The following is an 18,047-nucleotide window of genomic DNA, read 5'->3' as shown; positions in this document are numbered from 1 at the left end:
GTGGGATCTCTGTCTATGAATGCTGATTGGTCAAAGTCACTGTCACAACTTCGAAGTATTGATGCTCCCACAGCGACAAACAAGAAGTGATGCAGGCAGAGTTGCAGAATGTGCCATTTAAATAGTGGCTTTCTCACCAAACATGGAAATGTTCACAGCTAAAAAACATTTTGCAAACTAGCCGTAGTGCAATCACGTTTAGACGCTATAAGGTGCAGATTGGTGCAGGTTTGTGACATCGCCTGGATTTCACTGCAATACATCACACAGCATACAACCTCATCGTACACACATAAGGACTATGTTCTCTATTGGTATAGCATAACACGCCTCAACCATTAATTATATACTGCACATATCCTCATAGAAAACATCAAATTAGCTTTAGCCTTAGCTACTGGCCTATGGTTGCAAAAACAAAAATAAACTTGCAGTACAGCCTGGACGTCCTCAGGTTGCAAACATTGTGTATCATAATGTGTGATTGGGATTTGTTCTTGTTAAACAATTTTTAATCAATTGGTAGACTTTTTTTTGTCTTCCTCTAATTTACTCCATCATCTAATCTACATATTTACTCTGTCACATCCTGGTTCACTCTTTCATTTATTACCTCACTCACACTCTTCTGTCCCCCTCTCCTGTCATTCACTCACTCGTTCACTCCCTCCTCCATCAGTTGTAGAATAAATGTCAGATTCTTCAACATCAGCCTCAATGTCCTGCTGCATGATACTCTGTCTCTGTGTGCTCCCTCTCTTTCTCCTTCTCTCCCTCTATCCCTCTTTCCCTCTCTCCCTCTCTCTCTGTCTCTCTCTCTCCTCCCCTGGTGCGATGATCAAAGTGGCTGGCATGTCTCTCTGCAGTACTGCTGTGATCACTGAAGAGAGGCGAGCGAGGGAGGGAGGGAGGAGAGAGAAAAGGGAGTGGATGGAGAAGTTGTTCACCCCGATTCGAGCAGCACCACACTGCCCCCCTCTGGTGTGGAGGTACATGATGGTTTTCTCCTGTCAGTCTTCAAACAGGGTGACCTCACTGAAGTGCATTAAATCTGTTTCAGCAATGTAAAATACACTGGAAGGTAGATTTGGTTGGGTTTCTCATTTGCAGAGCAAGAGACTGAGCTTCCTTTGAAGACAATCACATCAGTACGACTCTAAACCGACGCATATGGGGCCAAGACTGTTACTGCTGGAATAATTAACAGTATTTATCAGTTTATGAATGAGAGAGAGAGAATAATAAAAGCTATCATAGGGCGATCAATTAAATTTACATTTTAATGAAGCATTAGCATTAGCCTGCCTTGGGTAATCAGAGCTCCTGCTGCTCGCACAACTTTCCAGTTTTAAACATGAGTTGTGAGACTGAATATGACAGGTAGGTAAACAATTAAGATTCATCACAGATGGAATAACAAACAAAAAAATTAAAAGCATTCATCAAAAGAGCACAATAAGGAGAACTGCTGCTTTTGTTTTGGATGGGAGGAGCTGCTAGACAACCTGTGGTGAGGAGCCGGCAGGAAGTTACAGCTCTGGCCAAGAAATGGTCTGGCACATAACTCTCCATAAAAATGACCCGCTGTTGTGTGGTTGTGTTTTACACAAATGAAACAAATCAAATATGATATGTTCATTAATAAGCTTTAGAGGTCCTGTTTAATATTTCATCCAATTAAGTTTTGGACAGAGCCAGGCTGTTTCCCCTTGTTTCTGGTCTTGATGTTGAGCTTAGTTAACTGGCTTAAGGACGATAAAGATGTTGAGCTAAAGTAGTTGGGATTTGATTAAGTATATAGTCATCTATACCTCAGAAATTAGTAGGATTTGTTGGAATTTACAATATAGATGCTAATATTTGTATTTTAAACCAACAAACCACACAGCTTCAACTAGTTCATTTTAAAATGTGGCAAAAAACAGATAGAGCTCAGAGACATTACAGCTTGTTTTTATATAAGTATAGCACTACAGGGGACCTTATGTCCTTTAAAATGTGAATGCAAATTGCTTTTTTTTTTTCGGTTGCTATGGGAGTTTTTTTTTTTTTGCGAGACAGGACGTCACGTTTTTCTGAGACGGCAGAGAACGATGTAATGAAACATTTCTGCTGTTATGCAGGTGAGCTCGGAGGCATTGTGGCTGTTTTTCTGTCACGCTGCAGTTCAGACAGGAGGGTATAGCAGATTTGGGGGAACAGCTGCTGTGTCCTCGCTCACCTGCAATTAGCAAGCTTTTTAGGTCACGGACAGTTCGGGGCTATGGAACAAGCCATGCTTAGATACACACACCTACACACATAGAGCGAGAGAGAGAGGGAGGGTGAGACCTGGGTTTATGTCAGTTCACTTTAAATTCAGCCAAATGAGCACATTAATATGAGTTATATATAAATTTGGTGTGTCAGATTGAGGAAATAAGAGAGGAAGTCACCAGACAGACAGACAGACAGAGCTGATCTGCAGGAACAGAGCGTGAGACTCTGAGAAAAAGAGCAAAGTGTAGGTGTAAGACATGAGCTGCAACTCTTTGCCCTGTGCCCGTGCTGTGTCATGAATACAAAACTCTGTGTTACTGTTTGTTTGGGTGAGGAGCACTGCAGTGAAATATCGCCAAAATAAAGCCCTGATCTCCCAAGGCGGACGAAGACCTTGCAGAGATACGATGTGTAGAGCAGCAACAAACAGGTGCACTGTGGGGCCAATCACAGTCGGCTCGGCAACGGAGTCACCAACCATGCTTTATGCATTTTTATATGATGTAAAATTAATTAATTAATTACAAAAAGAGCACAGAGAGCATAATTAGTCAAATCTGAGCATATGGTTGCATGACATTTCCAGGTAATCCAAGTGTGAATAAATTAGGTTTCATCCAAATGTAGTAATTAGTAGTTAAGGTTTACTCGGCTTTTGATTTCTAATGCAGCAGCTCAAGCTCTGACTGCAGTTCAATACATTAAACCAGTTGTATTGAGTGATATGCCCATAGGTTTTATTTTATTTTATTTTATTTTAAAGCAGCTCTGGATTCTATATTAAAACTGTGAAATTATTCAGAAAATCCAGTCCAGCCGTCAGGGTTTCTGTAACTTTGTGATGTCACAACAAAGCAGTCACCACTCACAGCTACAGTATGTGTTTGCTTTTTCTCTTCTTTTTTTTTGGTCTTTATTCTGTGTTGTTGCTGGTCCATTTGCTGCTGGAGGAAACAGTGCACCACCCCATACCAGCTGAGCTGAAGAAGCTAAGCTAAAGGCTAAAGGTGAAGAACATGATTTCTTGTGTGAATTGTCAACTCCCTGCCGAACAATTGCTACAACTCTAACCCAAACTGGAAGCACAGCATGGACTTTTGTGTGGATTTAGGTTGAAAGAATAAAAGTGGAGGTGGTTGTGCTTGTGAACTAAAGGTGGTGCAACCCCAGCAGTATAGACGGAGGAGGGATACTCAACTGCTGGCAGTCGCTCTTAGACCTCACTAGCTATATGTAGAGGGAGCAAATCAACTCTTCTATCATGGACACTGAATGGAGGAAGGGAGAAGCTCAGGTGTGTTCAACAGGAGCTGAAGAGGAGACAAAGGCACAGAGAGATGGTTTGACGCAGCCTCACCTCTTCTCTCCTCCGCTGCCTCAGTTGCAGCTTCTCCTTCAGCATCGTCCTCCACAACCTGACGCTACAGCTGCAGCTCAGCTCCCTCCACGCCGGGGCCACATCCCAGAGGCTCTCTATCTTCAGTCTACTAACAGAGAGAGTCCTGGTCCTGTGGGGAACATTTAATGATAATTAGCTGTGTATATCTAAGCTAATAAGATGCTATAAGAATATAACCTGGGTGCACCACTCAGAAATAGACTGTAGAAATAATGAAGCAAGATTATTAAACAGTTGAAATTTTGTATGTAAGGTCATCATTGATAAATCAGTCTTTGTTAAACCCTCTAGTTTAATGCACAGATGCCTATGCATTTTAATGGGAATATCATTTCAAGCCTGTATGCAGCAACACTATGAGGATTTTCTTTCTTTTTTTCATTTTTTTTCAAAGGGGCACTAAAAAAAAAGTTGGATAAAAGCATAGTGTATGTCCTCTGCTGTATGGCTGCTCAAAAGCACATTGTTAAAGAGCATGGCAGCTACTACAGCAGCTCTGTGCCCACTGGGGCCGTGCATGATAAAATACATGCACTTATGCTTTAAATAAAAAGCACCCACCTAATGGCACATGTAGGCATTAATACGTAATGCATTACCAGTTTTAAAATATTCTTTAGTGGTCTGCTGAATACTGCAAAAAAAAGGCCCTGCATTAATTACAGAACATTACATTACTACTTCTCCAAAATGAATCCAACCAAACTGGGATTGTCCAAAAAAAGAAAAACTCATAAATCAAACCTCTATCACCAGCTGCGGAGCTCGTCCTCACACTGACCTCTTCTGCCCTCTCTTGTGGCTAAAAGGTGAACAGCAGTTGTTCCTAATTTGCCGCACGTCTGCACATGTTCTGAATACTAAATACCCAAAGTGATTGACGAGTGCGTTTAGACAGAGTAATAATAATCATAATACAAAGAGCGCCACAGAAATAGACCAGGCCTGACAGGTTTTTTTTTTTTTTTTTCTGGTGATATCAGACCACCCCGTTTCAATATCTGTGGAAATGAAGAAGTCTCTCCCAAAGCAATAAGCAACAGCCCACACTCCTTCCTGTGATGTTATTAAGTGATATTCCCAGGGCTTGATGCTCCGTTTCGAATGAATCGAAGACAGACGGTTGGATACGGCTGAAGTGAGCTCCGAGTGATTTTCCAGGGATAATCAAGAACTTGTCTTACACCTTTCTTTCTTTTTTCTTTTTTTTTTTTTACTTATTTACATCACAAACCTAGCTCCAACTCAGCACTGAAGGAAATTCATTGTAGTTGGCAACGGCACGCACATTAACACACATTTATATTCTCATTGTTGGGCACGAATAAAGAGCACAGATGTAAAATCTACATACTGGTACAAACAACAAGGCTCAGTAATGTGACAATACTGCTATTATTTGGACTTGGTTTCCATATGCAACATGCAGACACCGTCACACATTCACACACATTACAAACAACACAACAACAATCAGGACAGAAAGAACGAGAACAGGATCCTTAATTGCTATAATTATGATCACCCACTCAAGAGGTACAAAAACACTGTGCTGCAATAACAATTACAAGTTGTTAAATACAGATTTTGTTAAGAAGCTCATTACGAAATCAGTTTTCATTTCACAAGAAAAGAAGTTGTGCGATAAGTTCCTTTATGTGTCGTCTAATAATAATAATACCCCCATATGTTCTGGAAGGAAGAAGAAGAAGACACTGGCACGGCGCTGCATCCTCAACAGGACAGACAGAGGCTGTGTCATCATCATCATCACGAACACAGTCACTGTCAATGTGGCGCATAATGAGAAAAAAAAAAAAAACATCATTGTGTCTGACTTGAACCAGCGCGCCCTCGTTGTGAATGGTGGCAGCTGGTCTGAGAGGCAGAGGGAGAGAACAAGGACGCGGCTTTGACCTGGTTTGAAAGGGAGACCGCTGATTAAAACGGTGATTACTGGTTGTTAGCGCTGAACCAGGGGCACGACTGAACTGATGGGAGCAGGGGGCTGCAGCTGGGGGAGTCAACGCCAACAAGAGAGAGACAGAGAGAGAGAGACAGAAAGTGAGAAGGACGATTTTTAAAAGAGCAACAAAACCAGGAGAGGAACTTGTAAAGATGGAGAGAAAAGGAGAAGTGGGACAAGGGGACGAGAGTGAGTGAGTGAGAGAGAGAGAGAGAGAGACACACAAGGAGGATGAGGCCAAGATCAACGTGACATTGAGAAAAAAGGAAAATATTTAAAAGGGGAGGGGGAGGAGATAATAAATAACTGTGATTTTAAACCTGAGTCCCAGCTGAAATCAGGGGGAAGATATCTGAGAGAGGAGAGAAGAGAAGAGAGGAGAGGAGAGGAGAGGAGAGGAGAGGAGAGGAGAGGGAGAAAAAGGAGAGAAGACGAGGAGAGGAGGGGGGAGGAAAGGAAGAAAAAGGAGAGAAGAAGAGGAGATGAATGGAGAGGAGAGGAGAGGAGAGGAGAGGAGAGGAGAGGAGAGGAGAGGAGAGAAGAGGAGAGGAGAGGAAGGAGAGAAGACGAGGAGAGGAGAGAAGAGAAGAGAAAAAGAGAGGAGGAGGAGGGGAGAGTAGAGAAGATGAGAGGAGGAGGGGAAAAAGAGAGGACAGGGAGAAAAAGGAAGAGAGGAGAGGAAGAAGGAGGAGAGGACAGGAGAGTAAAGGAGAAGCAAAGAGAGGAGAGGAGAGAAAATGAGAGGAGGAGGGAGAGGAAAGGAGAGGAGAGGAAGAAAAAGGAAGAGAGGAGAGGAAGAAGAAGGAGAGAAGACGAAGAGAGGAAAGGAGAGGAAGGAGGAGAATAAAGGAGAGGAGAGGAGAGGAGAGGAGAGGGAGAAAAAGGAAGAGGAGAGGAAGAAGGAGGAGAGCAGAGGAGAGGAGAGGAGAGGAGAGGAGAGGAGAGGAGAGGAGAGGAGAGGAGAGGAGGTACACACTCTGCTTCTTCCTCCACACTGAGCTCCCTGAGTCTCATTGTGTTGTGTTTTGACCCGACCATCAGTGTGAAAGCAAACCCCACTATCTGTTCACAGAGGGGACGAGCCGATAAGAGAAAACACGACCAACCGCTGTCAGAGAAAAAACAACTTTATTCATCGGTGTATAAAAAACATTCTGAACGAGGCTGGAACAGGAGAACACGGGGTTTCTGTGAATTGTCTCACATCTCCACATGTATTATCTATAGCGCTTATTAAACTCTCCTGCTGTCCTACTGTTGAAAAGTGTGTGTGTGTGTGTGTGTGTGTGTGTGTGTGGGAGTGGGTCTAGCCTGGACTCAGGTTCTGGATGGTCTCCCGTCGCTCTTGGTAAAGAGAGTGGAAGGACCGGGCTAAACTGTGGAGCGGTGCATCACAGTTCTCCATCTCCCTCTGTGAGACACAAACGTGGACAAATATCAAATGTTGTGTTCTCAAACAAACACATACTGTATTATGCTGCCTTGGTTAACGTCCACTATTTCCTCACTGAGCCAAATAAGACACGATGCACTCACCGCTGATGTCTCAAAGTACTCCAACCCCTGGCTCTGGGCCCACTCCTGGGCCACCGACGTCTGCACCTCCCTCCTCCCAGACAGGTCGGACTTGTTGCCCACCAGGACTCCTGAAACACGCAGCAATTCACATGTTCACATCAACACAGACTCAAGCATTTTTTATTTTTTTATTTTATTCTTAACCTATATCTGTAGGAAATTTGCTCTTGGCGTTTTAAATTATTTTGATTATTTGTTTTTATTTCATGCTTTTATATTTATTTCATGAATTGCAGTACTTTCTGTCGAGTCAAATTTGTTTCTTGTTTTATGTTTTTCATGTCCTGTTCTGAATTTGATTGTTCAATTTTTGTTGCTTGTTTCGACTCTCGACTGCAAAACTAGTTTACCCATGGGTATCAATTCAATAAAGTAACCTGACCCTGAAAAAGTGACCATCTACCTGAAAAGTACCTGCACACATAGGTGACCATAAAGCAAGAGGTTTGCACTAAATTGACAAAACTTTTGACTTATATACTGTATGTATGACTTAGTTATTTTATTACAAGCTCCTTTTACCTTGTGAATTGAATTTCATTGTTTTTTTGTTATGTTTTACAATGACAATAAATGATCTGTCAATCTATGTAAACACTGTACAGGAGCTGCAACGGGTTATAGACCAGGAGGAGGGTTAAACTGGGACGACCTGTGCACAGCCATTGGATGGATCCAGTGGTTTGTTCCTTACAGTACATACATTTAACCATAGACATACAGTATCAATTGTTTTAAACTGGGCTGGACCTACAAATTTCCACAAATTGCACTAAAAATATGTCTGAGATCATTTGAAATAGTAAAATAGTTCTAATTTCCACCATGGCCACCTGAGGTAAAGGTAAGCGGTGCCGCCTGAGGGCTTGAGCAGGCGCCCCACATACAGAGGCTACAGTCCTCGCTGCAGCCGGTTCCAATCCCCTGGTGGCATGCCATTCCCCCTCTCTCTGAAACACCATTTCCTGTATCTCTCTACTATGAATTCATTTCTAAAATATTTTTTCTGGCAGGGTTTTTTTGCCTTTAATTGTTTGGATAGTAGTAAGACAGAAGAGAGAAGAGAAGAGAAATAAGAGAAAACGAGAGAGGAGAGGAGAGGAGAGGAGTAGGTTTCTGATGATGGGCCACTAACTAATACTCTGTAACGTTTTGGGGCGTGTCACCTGGGACGTGGAGACCCCGGCAGTGTGCACGGACTCTCTCCATCCAGCGGCTGCAGTTTGCAAAAGACTGTTCACTGGTCAGGTCGAACACCAGGCAGAGCAGCGACGGCTCACCCCACTGGGGAAGAAGACGGAGAGGCAACAGGTCAGCTCAGTTCACATGACATCATCTCACTTCCGTCTGCTTTCTACTTCTGTGTTTGTGGGGACTGTGCAGAACTAGACGGTGGATTTTTACTAGTTTCATGCAAATGGAGAAACTCTCACCATTTTCTCGCAGGCCTCCACTAATGTCTCCTTCCCTGCAGAGTCTATTATGTAGAGCTCCTGGAGGGGAAAGCAGAGGAGAGGAGGTGTTATACATGGAGATTTAGTCAAATTACATGCTTTTAAACTTCCTATTTTCTTTGGCAAGGCCATTAGTGTTCTTCCCACAATGCTGCCCTATTGCTTACTGAATACAGATGAGAAACTAACAATGTTACACGTCTGGGATGACTTCCACGCCGAGTGATGGACTCCCAATTCTCACCAGCCCACCTCCTGTGATATAGTGGATTGTAGAGTAATAAAGAAGCTTAAAATGGGTCGGTTGTCTGATAAAGTGTCTGCAGGCGGGCGACGTTCAGCATAACTCAGCCCGGACTCAACGCGGCTGCTGGGAAAACGCTGTGAGCGAGCGGCGTCGCAGGGTTTGGAGGAAGAGCGAGCGACTGGACTCACCACGCTGTCGCTGGTCTCTGGGATGTTGACACATTTCATCAGCAGCTCCACGCCGGTTGTCTGATGAACAAACACCAACCAAGACGTTAATTAGGATCATCTTATGTCATTTAAAGATACAGATCTTCATTCAGCTTGAGAAAGTGCCTTAAAATACCAACTCCTAAAATAAACTCTGTCATTTGTTGGTGTTTTCCATATGATTTGTTTAGATTTTAACTTTTCTTCCAGAGTCAAACCACATTAAAGGTGTACCTGTTAAATACAGATGAGAGGAGAGGAGAGGAGAGGAGAGGGGAAGGGAAGGGAAGAGAAGAGAATAGAAGAGAAGAGAAGAGAAGAGAAGAGAAGAGAAGAGAAGAGAAGAGAAGAGAAGAGAAGAGAAGAGAAGAGAAGAGGAGAGAAGAGAAGAGAAGAGAAGAGAAATAAGAGAAAACAAGAAAGGAGAAAAGAGAGGGGAAGGGAAGAGAAGAAAAAAGAAGAGAAGAGGAGGGAAGAGAAGGGAACAGAAGAGAAGAAAAGAGAAGGAGAAGAGAAGAGAAAAGAGAGGAAATGAAGTGAATAGAGGAAAGAAGAGAAGAGAAATAAGAGAAAACAAGAAAAGAGAGGAGAGGAGACGAGAGAAGAGAAGAGAAGAGAAGAGAAGAGAAGAGAAGAGAAGAGAAGAGAAGAGAAGAGAAGAGAAGAGAAGGGATTATCACAGTCACCACTACACAGACCAACACAACAAACTGTTTGCTGTGATTTATCGTTAATGTCAAAACATAAGCGTCTCTAATTAGCAGCTTGGCTCGGCTTGAAAGCAAGAAAAAATTCTCTGTTCTGATGTTCGAATCCTGACCAAACCCTGAGTCTCCTGTGTCTCCATTACTCTGGGTCTGATTATTCTTAATGTCTCAATAAAGATACATGCCTGAAGGGAGGGGACGATCAGCTCTGGTTAAGACTAAGAATGATACAACCCCCCTATCGCCTCGAGTCCGTCAGTGGAAACAATTAAGACATAGTGAGTGGTTCAATCTAACAGTGGAGTTTTACATCTACACATGCAGAGATGCTTGTAGCTTTGGCTGTGGTTATAAAATCTCTGGGACAGTTTTGGCAGACCGCTCTTCTTTCTGTGAAATGGTGATGATTCTGTTGTTTTCGAGGCAAATGCAGAGACTGCTTGCCCCCAACGCGAACACGCATCAGCTGTTTTGCATGAATTTGCCTCTAAAACAACTCTGTCTCGTAACGTACTGTTTGAATTTGAATTTTGAATTTATTGGTTTAAATATACAGAGACAATGCACATTAATAAACATTTCTGTAAACATGCCGGTTTAGCCACGTTGGCTAATTTTCAACCGTAGTCTCTGGGGCAGGTGACTTGAGCACTACAATAATTAAAAATGCATTAAAAAATAATTATTATTGTTATTATCTCATAGCGTGGTGAATGTGCAGGTCACAACTTGTCCACCAGAGCGTTTTGGAGTTGTTGGATTGTGTATTTGATGAGTTTGATGAGGGAAACCAAGAAATCCCACGAGCCTCCGTAGCGTAGCTCTGAGCAGCTCGCGGCTCTGCTCCGCCGTTCTAAAAAATAGCTTGCACCGACAATTAAAGGACAATTCCAGTCGAATTCAACTCGGGGGTGTATTTTCCTATCATTTTAGGTCTAAAAGAATGAATCTGAAGATTTTCAGTTTAATCGCTCCTGTTTTGCGGTAGCTGCGTCTGTCCCTGCATCGCCACGGCAGCAATGAATGGGAGTGGATGTAAGTTCCGCTGTTTAGGCTGTTTCCAGCCCTCAAAGCCGCAATTTTTTTCCACAGACAGCGTCAGATGGCTACTCAAACATGCACCGAGAAGTTTATTTACTTCAAGCAAGCCGACATGTTTGTAAAAGTTGATCTAATTCAAAGTCTCCCGGAGTCTCGCGCGAGCCCGAAGTTGCAGTGCTGGTGTATTCAGGCGCAGTAGGAGCTACCGCTTGTGTCATAAACACAGGAATATCAACTCTTTACTTGGTTGAAGTGTACATTTTTTTCCACAGACAGCGTCAGGTGGCTACTCAAACATGCGCCGAGAAGTTTTTTTTACTTGAAGCAAGTCAAGAGTTGATATTCCTGTGTTTATGACACAAACGGTAGCTTTTCCCACTTCATGTGAACACACCAAGCACGGCAACTGGGTCTTGCGCGAGACTCCGGGAGACTTTGAATTAGATCTAGTTTTACAAACATGTCGGCTTGCTTGAAGTAAATAAACTTCTCGGTGCATGTTTGAGTAGCCATCTGACGCTGTCTGTGGAAAAAAATTGCGGCTTTGAGGGATGTAAACAGCCTAAACAGCGGAACTTACATCCACTCCCATTCATTGCTGCCGTGGCGATGCAGGGACAGACGCAGCTACCGCAAAACAGGAGCGATTAAACTGAAAATCTTCAGATTCATTCTTTTAGACCTAAAATGATAGGAAAATACACCCCCGAGTTGAATTCGCCTGGAATTGTCCTTTAAAGGCAACAAACCTACTGCTATGACTATAGGGATTATGGCAATGGGCCAATTTGCCACAATGTTGAACTATCCCTTTAAAGCTGCAGTAACTAATTCTTGAGTTGTGTTTGCATCCACCCAAGTCCAGTATTTACTCTCTTTGGCTCTTTAGCTTCATCATATTGACCAGTAAGTTGATAACTTTGTGTGTCTGCTGTTTGGTGCAGGGCAGGAAGCATACAACTGTTATTTTTAAATTAAAACAAATGGTTGGAGTGATCTCAGTGGAGTCAGGTGATAATTCACTGTGGATTTGATGTTACATGCCTCTCCTTTCACATGATCAGTTGTTAATATAAAAGTATTGATTGCATAATGTTTTTTTTTTTCTTTTTTTTCTTCTGATGTTCAAAAATCATCCTTGTGTGTGAGTTTACACATTCATGTACTGTATGTTCCTTCTGTAAAATATGACTGTCATGAACTGTGAATGCTTGCTATGCACCACAAATAATCAGGTAAGAGCTTCTGTTGATAAAAACAAATAAAAAAATAAAAAAAAGTATTGATTGCAACCTCTTGAACAGAAGACGTCAGATGTTGAGTGTCGGCCACACACACACACATGTGAGTTTTACCTAAACAAAAACTGTCAGTGACCACAGACATAGTCCTCCTTTCTATTTTTGTGTATCTTGTACAGAGGAGATGGCAGATTAGTTTTAGAATGGCAATTTTTCAGAAGAGTACAACGTCTGGATATAAAAGAGCATGCGGAGGTTGGAGGCATACGGTGAGTACGTAGTTGAGATTTTTTAGGAATTAATAAAGGGCAAATAGAGGAGGTACTGTAGGATGCAGGCAGGAGAGCAGGAGGAAGAGGAGGATATAATGAATGTGGTCTTGTCACAGATGCAGCGTCTTCACAGGCTGCGAGATCTGAGGCGGTGCTAAGTGGACGGGATGGTTGCAGGCTGCCTTTTGCCACTCTGCATCCGCTGGTATGAGATCAGTGGTGACCTTGAAGAAGCAAAGTGGAGGTTTCTTCACATCAGCACCAAACTCTAAATTGATCTGATCTCCTGTGCTCACACTTACTTAACCGAGCGTGTCGAAATGCCAGAGACTAAAAAGAAAAACCCTGAAAAAACAACACACACACGAATACACACTTCAGACCATCATTTACCAAAATCCTCACACAGAAACAGTTCATAACAAGAATCTGGTGGTATATACACACTTACTCACTCCTTCACTCACTCACACACCGATGCTGCAGCGGTCCCACTTCGGAGCGGTCTAATGAGCTGGTGTGATGCATAGGAAGCCTCTCGCTGGAATGTCAATGAGGGCCTATTAGTAACAAATAAGCTTGGAATATGGCTAACGGGCCGTCTGACATTTTCAAAGGAGGACGTGAGCAGAATGGCCGACGGCCTCGGCTACCCTTCAAAATCAAAAGTTGAAGAACATCAGGGATGAGTGAGGTGTCTGCACAAGGAGGAACTCTTCACAGCGCCACGTCCTTCCTTTTTTTTCACGTTAGTCACAATGGTGAGGGCGTAGACATGGTAAAAATCCAACCTGGGACATTTAAGATAGCAATGCACCTTACAGTCATGAGTGTAAAATGATGTGAATACGAATACGAATCCAAATGACTTTATTAATCCCCAAAGGGAAATTAGTTTGTCTGTGAGCTCATCTACCATTTGCAGATGGCAGAAGTCTTGATAAAAAACAAAACAAAATCACTCTATTTGTATTCAGAACAGATCATCATAGAAATCTTAAAGGGATAGTTCAACATTTTGGCAAATTGGCCCATTGTCATAATTCCTATAGTCATAGCAGTAGGTTTGTTACCTTTAATTGTTGGTGCAAGCTATTTTTAGAACGGCGGAGCAGAGCCGTGAGCTGCTCAGAGCTATGCTACGGGGGCTCATGGGATTTCTAGATTTCCCTCATCACACTCATCAAATACAAAATCCAACAACTCCAAAACGCTCTGGTGGACAAGTTGTGACCTGCACATTCACCACGCTATGAGATAATAACGGAACGTTATGAGACGAGAATTTGCCAAAATGTTGAACTATCCCTTTAATCTTAACCATATGCATAATAAAATCTATCTTCTGATACTGTTACTGCTACAACTGTTATACTATTTCATAAAAATATAAAAGAAGTGCACTCCACTATAACTGCTGAGATTATAATGAGTAAAATATTGTATAAACTGTTAACAGATACAGACAAGGTGGTTCGAACATCAGCGTGTTCATTCCCTATATGGTTTCATCAGTTTGTACAAGTCTGATGGCTGTGGGTATAGATCTTTGTGTATCGCTTTGTCCTGCAACAAAGAGAGAGGAGCCGTCCACCACCATTACTTCTTTGGTCCATCAAGGTGTTATGAAGTGGATGATCTCTGTTGTTCAGCAGCAACAATATGTGAATGTATTCATGTTCATTATTGTTCTTAGCCCCTAATCAGATCTTGTCCTAGAGTTTAGACTCTTTGGAAACATGAATGTGCTCAGTGGATCAATTGGTGATCTGTATTCGGAGCACCAAATGAACCCTCATGATGAGCCTGACATGTGTTCAAAGGGTTCGTCCTCTTGAAAGCAGTGAGTTTTATGTCAATTTCTCATTTTCTTATCATAACTTCTTGTGCAGAATTATTAATGTGAGGATTCTGGGTTAATACTGGCACGAGAGAGGGGGGGCATCATGATTAGAATAAACAAGACCAATCTTTTGGGAGCTACCACTATCCATGGTAAACTTTAGAGAAAAGTTTAGGATCAGAAGGAATTTAATTCTAAGATGAAGATTTGCTGGAAAAAAAACAGGTAATAAGACAAAAAGGATTTGGGAGCTCATCCTTTAAGACCACCAAACTTCACTGTGAGTCTGACGATGTCTTTTATCCTGGAACTGAAAAAAAAATCCTTGCTTCTTGTTATTGCTATTACAAATACGATTATAGAAACCATTTTAAATAACGCCACATTATAAGGAACGACAGTGCCTCGCCGCAGAGTCTTGAAAGCCGAAACTCCTCTTTAAATGAGGCACTTGGCATCAAGTGAGCAAGTTAAAAATATTTCAACTAATATAAAGCAAGCAAGCGGCTTCAAATAGGTGTTTTACCAGTTGCATAGCAACAGCAGAGACCGTGACCAGCACTTTCCCATGGGCATTTCTTTCAGTGCATCCAGTTAATAGAGCCGTGTCTGCTGGACACGGGCCCTTGATCTACAGGTGCACAAAGCTAACTTGCATCTCTCCCCCACCTACTGTCAATACAGCATCCCTTTTTCTTTTTCCCATTTTTAAATTACTACATTGATTTTTTTTCTTCTCTTCTTCTCTCTCTCTTCTTCTTCTTTTTTTTTTTAATAAACACAGTCATGCTGTATGCAGTTTGTGTTTTTTGTAACGTGTTAAAGCTTGGCTCGAGTTCAGCACAGCACAGTGCACATCGTATGCCAGCAGTGCAAATTAAAAATGCAGCACTTATTGCAGGCCCCTATCTACTCTGCTAATACTCCACTAGTCCGACACGAACAAGACATGCACTGCATCACAAGCGCGAGTGGGTGAGGTGGACTGGGTACGGGTTTAAGGTCTGAGGCTGCACGGAGGAGCAGAGCAGAAACTGTTGTTGTGCACTTGTTAAGTACCTGTTCTGGTGGCTCTCCAGAAACCCTGCTGTATTAATTATCGACGTTCCTGTCACCTCGGAAACCCCCGATACTGCTGACACAGTAAGAGCCGGAACAAACACACACGCAAACACACACAAACACACACATACTTGGCTTTTGTTCGTTATTTCACTCACCAACCTGTTCTATACCTTAACCATTTGCGAGGCTTTGTAGTAAACTCAACTCAGTAAAACGCACCAAACCGAGCGAACGTGTGCAAGCTGCTCCACTGCGTGTGTATTGATTATCACAGGTGAATGCATTTCCTCGCATGTGCGGCGCATGCATTTCCAGACCGCAAGCCCTTGAAACATCGACAGAGGGAATCAGCGAGCAGCCCGTGACCCCATATATCACAGAGTGAGGTTAATGACACGGTTCCCTCCCTCATGCAGATTAGCATAAATAATGTAGATTAGCCCACTCTGCATCAGCATTAATTGGTACATTATGCTGTCTTGCACTTCAGTGATTCCTGTGGTAGATTTAAGGGACCTCGGCGGGACCTTGAAAAAGCTTACAAGGAGTTCCACTAAGGAGAAAAAACTACATGCAGTATCATAAGTCTGGATGATTTACAGCCGATGCATAATTACATTTTGAGTAAAGTAAAAGTATTGACCTCAGGAAAATGACCTCAAACTAAATTAGATCTTTCAATTATTGCCTACTTCTAAAATTATTGAGTGCATTTTGGTGATGTGACTACACATGATTAACTGTGCAACCTCAATGCTCTGCAGCTACTTTATTAATTCTTAACGGCGCTGTCTGTGCAGGTAAGATCTCTCTGCCTGTTGCCTGTAAATGCAATTCTGAAAACCATCAGGTATGCAGACTGAACCACAGCAGACCTTTCTGATTATCTTGCTGCTGCAAAGTCAGACAGGACTGAACAGCTGAATACTGAATAAATACTGGATCACTTCATAGCACTTGGTTTGGCGTTATCCCAACACTATTCTGGGCTGGCGATGATCCAGAATAAAATTTCATAAGTTACTCCTTCATCATGTCCAGTCGAAAACCTCAGTTACCCTACCTGAATGTAAAAGAAAAAGCAATGTAGCAGAGCATAGCCTAATCCCTAAATCCTCCAACTAGCTGTTTCACAACCTCCTTCCTCTGTTATCATCGTGTGATGTGAATATAAACACTAAATCCTTATTATTATGAGCAGTGGTACTGTGGTGCACCGGCTGTTCCTTTGGAAACGGCCGCATCCTCTTGCCTTGCATTACATTACATCAGGGAACAAACCAGGGATCTTTTATTGATGTGTGTGTGTGTGTGTGTGTGTGTGTGTGTGTGTGTGTGTGTGTGTGTGTGCGTGTGTGTGTGTTAATGCTCTCACCATGCTGTAGGTCTTCTGGAAGAGGGTACCATCACTGTGGAACATGTGAGACAGGGCACTTTTCCCCACTGCAGCATCTCCTATACACACACACACACACACACACACACACACACACACACACACACAGGCAGAGGAATAGAAGGGGGAAAAGTCAGACATAGTGTATGTGGTCCATAATTTCGAAGCTTTTCTCAATGCTTTGTCATTTTTACGTCCATCACATTACGTTGGTACAGTAGCCTATAGCCAAAGTTTAAAGCTGTTATTGCTAAATTATCCAGCAAACAAACACAGCCCCATGTAACAGGATTCATTTCATTTCACAATATATATATAAAGTGATGTGACAAAAGACAAGATTAACTGAAAACCAACTCAACGAACAGACAAGCTCACAGACAACATTCCTAAAAAGCCTGAAAAGGAGAAGGAGGAAGTGTAACATTAACACTTATTTAGTCCTCCCCCTACATACACATAGAAAAACTAACATGTATCTATCCTGCACATAATAAATAGGGAAAAGACACAAAAAAGAGAACAAAACAACCACAACAGCAGAAAACAAACCAACCAATATAACGTTAACCATGCCAATCAGGTAAGGTAAGTAAGTATTTGTATTCAGGTAAGTATTTGTATTCAGTATCTGATGTGTACCGAAGGAAAGGCTGTTTACATGTTTATGGGATTATTTGACAGAGAGCTGTTCTGGTCTTTTAGTTAGGCTACATTGACTGTAGCACGGTAGTTTAGCAGTAGTTTGGTGAGTCTGATAAAAACAGTGTTTAGCTTTAGCTGTCGTAAGTTACCGATAGCCCCCCTTCTGACGGTCTAAGTTTACAAAAAACCTTACCGACGAGCAGACATCTCGCCCTCAGCTTCACCATGACGCTGGGACACTTGACGGTGCTGTAACTAAACTCTCTTGTTTCATTAGCGAAGTAAAAAACGAGCCCAATTTGCTGTTTTAACTGTTTATAAACCTCCTGATACTCCTCTGTGCAGCTTCTGTACCTCGGCAACATGGACACAACGCGTCTCTTAGCAACCAGGCAGGGAGGCGTTTCATTGGTCCTGCGAGAGAGCACGTACAGCGCGCTGCTGTGCGTTGATTGGCTAATTATGATGACGTAAAGAAAGAGGAACACGGGTTATTCTCTCCCTTGTTTGTGTCTGTCAGGTACATTTTCTTCAAATTAGTGATGGGATTTACGTTTTCAAACTCAAACTACGGCTCTAGAACAAAGATAATCGTTGTTATTGTTAACTTGTGACGGTGGTGCAGGAACATTTTAATAGTAAGGGCCGGTAATTTCAAAAGTAAAGCCCAGGAAGGCCACCAGAGGGCAGAATTTCTTTCCATAACTATACTTATTGATATGGGC

The 18,047-nt window shown here is 42.4% G+C and overlaps 1 protein-coding gene across 1 annotated transcript; it reads right to left on the bottom strand.

The window, feature by feature from the left end:
- Window positions 1-6,733: 6,733 nt before the first annotated feature.
- On the bottom strand, window positions 6,734-17,698 carry ift27 (intraflagellar transport 27 homolog (Chlamydomonas)). Its single transcript, XM_085792468.1, has 7 exons — window positions 17,516-17,698; window positions 16,657-16,736; window positions 9,092-9,151; window positions 8,636-8,695; window positions 8,369-8,486; window positions 7,161-7,270; window positions 6,734-7,035 (listed from the first exon to the last, which is right to left on the bottom strand). The coding sequence occupies exons 1-7, from the start codon at window positions 17,685-17,687 to the stop codon at window positions 6,931-6,933; spliced, it is 705 nt and encodes a 234-aa protein (XP_085648594.1). The 5' UTR covers window positions 17,688-17,698; the 3' UTR covers window positions 6,734-6,930.
- Window positions 17,699-18,047: the final 349 nt, after the last annotated feature.

Source organism: Trachurus japonicus, chromosome 1, assembly GCF_045865225.1.
Source record: "Trachurus japonicus isolate A0001 chromosome 1, Traja_1.0".
Classification (NCBI taxonomy): Eukaryota; Metazoa; Chordata; class Actinopteri; order Carangiformes; family Carangidae; genus Trachurus; species Trachurus japonicus.
This window is presented reverse-complemented; position numbering and strand designations above follow the sequence as displayed.